The sequence below is a fragment of the Parasteatoda tepidariorum genome, unplaced genomic scaffold, assembly GCF_043381705.1.
Source record: "Parasteatoda tepidariorum isolate YZ-2023 unplaced genomic scaffold, CAS_Ptep_4.0 HiC_scaffold_2138, whole genome shotgun sequence".
Taxonomy (NCBI): domain Eukaryota; kingdom Metazoa; phylum Arthropoda; class Arachnida; order Araneae; family Theridiidae; genus Parasteatoda; species Parasteatoda tepidariorum.
In genome coordinates this window covers 5413-8891 of record NW_027261534.1, presented here as the reverse complement: position 1 = coordinate 8891, position 3479 = coordinate 5413, and the positions used below count along the sequence as shown (strand labels likewise).

General features: G+C 32.5%; 1 protein-coding gene across 1 annotated transcript in view; it reads right to left on the bottom strand.

Annotated features, from left to right (window-relative positions):
* Positions 1-1299: 1299 nt before the first annotated feature.
* Positions 1300-3479, bottom strand: part of LOC122273076 (glucose dehydrogenase [FAD, quinone]-like) — a gene marked incomplete at its 3' end in the record, with an annotated part of 5969 nt that continues 3789 nt past the window's right edge. Inside the window, exons 2-3 of the mRNA XM_043057140.2 lie at positions 2790-2992; positions 1300-1489 (exon numbers count right to left, since the gene is read on the bottom strand). Coding sequence (XP_042913074.1) covers positions 1300-1489; positions 2790-2992 — 393 coding nt within the window. The remainder of the gene's footprint in view (positions 1490-2789; positions 2993-3479) is intronic.

The window sequence follows — 3479 nt, the reverse complement described above, 5'->3', positions numbered from 1 at the left end:
GTTTTTTTTTTTTTTTTGCGAACTGTACATCGTACTAAATAAGGGACCACACTGAATAGCTTTTGATCTAATGATAAGATTTTCACGTTCTAGGACTCAATCTTAATGGTGATATCTTAATCGGACATAAAAGCGCACTTTCTTTGAGTGTAGACACAGTACTCCATATCCATCGAAAAATATATGTTTATTCTGAGAAAGTACAATTTTGTGTCTGATTTCGTAATGTAAAATATCGCCTGTACTTATTAATTAGTGTGCTTGACATCACCTCATCAAGTCATTAAGATTGAGTCCTAAAACGTGAAAATCCGATGAATATATCAAAAGTTATTCAAGGTGGTCCATTTTCTTATCACACTGAATAGCATACAAAACTATATATACAATAATATAGCATTCCTACACATTTTTTATGAACCTAAGTTCCTCACGGAAAATATTGAATTATATCCTTAGCTGAATGAGCTTCACACGCAAAGCAGGCCATTTGTTAGGATCAACCTCAATTTTCACATCATCCTTAGTAAAGAAGCAGATCTTTGGTGATTCCATGTACTCCTTACGTGCTTGGATTCCTTGCCTCGAGGAGCTGTTTTCGTTGATTTCAGTTTACTGTTTTCGATTTTTTAGAACAGATTTTGAGGGCTTTTGATCTGACCTCACTAATTTTATGTTCATCTCTAGCCCTTTAAATTTTTAGAGGCTAATGTAAGTTTAATCAATAGTTCCAGTTTAGTTTTACCAGGGCTATTTGTTAAAACTAGAGCTCTTTGTGAGTTTTTCCTCTTTGGTTTTGGAATCATGAAAATTTTCTCTATAGAAATTGAATTTAATTGAATTTAACAGTCTGCATATAACATTAGATCTCTTATATCTTTACACAGGATGATCTAAAATTACTAACTTAACTAAACACTTAATGCTCTTACACAACAAATTCATTTTTTTTGTCTTGATCACCGCGTGGAAAAACTTTCAAATTTACCCGCTAGGGTATTCTACCCTCAAAACTTCTCAAGAAATCAAAGGTGGAACGATTTAGGAGAAGTATGATTGAAGCAACTTTCCTCTACGCTAAATTTTTTTTTAAAAATCAAAAACTATAAAATTTTAACTCAAAAATGCCCATAAAAATTCAGCAACTATCTGTAGATAGATATACAAAGATGACTGTTGAATTTTTATTTATTTACTTATTTAGAGACGGTTTAAATTACATAGCGACTTTTCACTTGCTCCCATTAATTGAAAAGTACTGATACATTTAATAGTTTAACCAGCAATTTTAATACTCACCATCGCGGAGTACTGCCGGATCGGTATTGTCTTCTGATTTCAAGAAGTAGGGATATACATCTTTCCAAGACCATCCTTCACAACCAATATCAGCCCATCGATCGTAATCTCTCTTATTACCTCTCACGTACAACATGTAGTTTATTATGCTTGAACCACCCAATCCTTTACCACGGGGCATAGTCATTTGCTGCAAATATTTACTTCAATATTAAAATTATATATATAAATACTGTTTCAATTAAATGACATAATCCTCTGAAGAAATGGAAATTATCAGAAAAATACATTGATGCAGAAAATGATCACCTGATCTTTTCATTATGTAATACTTTGAAAGTAAACTATCGATTCTTAACTATCATTTCGATTTTAAATATCCACAACTGCATGATTTCAAACGAGCATCATATCCATCATAGATGGTAATAGTTAAATAACTATATAATTATATTCACCTACATAATTAGTGAAATAAATTAACTACGCTTTTTATTGAATACTTATTTCCCTAATTATGTAACAATTTAACTATAGATTAAAAATTTAAAATGCGACTCTCTTTAAGTCTTATTTAACAAAACCTATTCGACCAATTTCGTTAACAAAATGCAGCCTGTCTTTTAAAATTGCAAAGTTTAAAATTATAAAAACAAACATGCATATCTCACAATTCAAATATTTTTTATCATTCATAATCTCAATAATAAGGAAAAAATATGTTTGCAATGAAATATCTTCAAATAAACAAGTTTTTTTACCGAACGCAAAAATAGTTTGATGAGGATAAAAAAATATCACAGACGTGGCATGTAATTTAACTTTAGTTTTATCATTTTAACTGACATCTGTTCTGACTAAACTTTTCATTTCCATCGCCCACCCAATCGACACTCGTCATTCAGGTATCAGTAAGCTTATTTGTCGGCCACTCTTTTAAGGGCACCATTTTAGATGTAACAACGTTGCTCCCACAACAAGGAGAAATAGTACAGAGAATTAAACATTCCTACCTTGTCATCGATTCGAACCCAGGCTCACAACACATTCCGGTCGGCTAGTCTGACTAAACAAATGGGACAAAATTTCTACATTACGGCTACCCTACTAATTTGGAAAAGTATCAGTCGAAGCAAAATTCACAGAAATTATGTTTTGTGTCGTATTTCTTATAAAAAATAGCATTTACTTTAACTAATTAATGTATATAAGATCTATCCTTTGTCCCGTAATAGCAGTTAAAATTCCTACCATAGGTAGTAAAAGTTTATCCAATTCTGTACAACCAAACTGTACATGAGTGGATCAGGTCCTTATAGTTTGACGATACAATACGATACGCATACGATAACGATACGAGTTTATGATTGAAATATCTTAAGAAACTACGATGTTTTAACGTCAATTTTTCTTGTAGACTAAGAATTGCAGAAATTTTTTATTTTTTACTACTAAAGATATTAAATCAAACAAGCTTCAGGTTTACTTACGTGGTTTGGATAAGCAAAAGCACCAAATTTTTGTGGAACTGTCTTGTAATTCCAGTCATTTATTGTTCCCCCTATTTCCATACCGGCCAAAGGAACTTCGGTCAAAACTTGAGCCTTAGGTCCAGCTTCTAAAAGTAAAACACTCACGCAAGGATCCTCAGACAGACGAGATGCAATGACGCTTCCTGCCGATCCAGCACCAACTGAAATAAGGCGTTTGAAAAACTTTCGGCATGTAATGTTTTTCAAGCTAAGAAGAGAATATCTGTATTTACTTATGATCTAATGATCGTATTTTCACGTACTTAATCTTGATTGTTCGATCGTCTATCCTAAGGGTTGTTCTTCGAAGGCTTTGTCGTCATATTAAATGATGCTTTTTTGCGAATAATATTCTTTTTTTCATAACTACTGCGAGTTTGCAACAGTTACTCATGACTGTTAGGACAAGTTTAGCTTATCTAAAGCTAACGCTATCTATCCTTATTCTAAACTGCTGTTTGTAGAAAATGCAACACCATGAAGGAATCATCAGAATCAAATGAAATATTATTTTAATAATGGATATAGGATATTATGCAAATTAATAAAGTTTCAGAGCTTATTTTGCTACGTGGCGCGCGCAGCGCCCTCTGAATTGATGCTGAAAGCGTATAAATAAAGTGCTGTAGCGGGACGTTGAAAATAGTC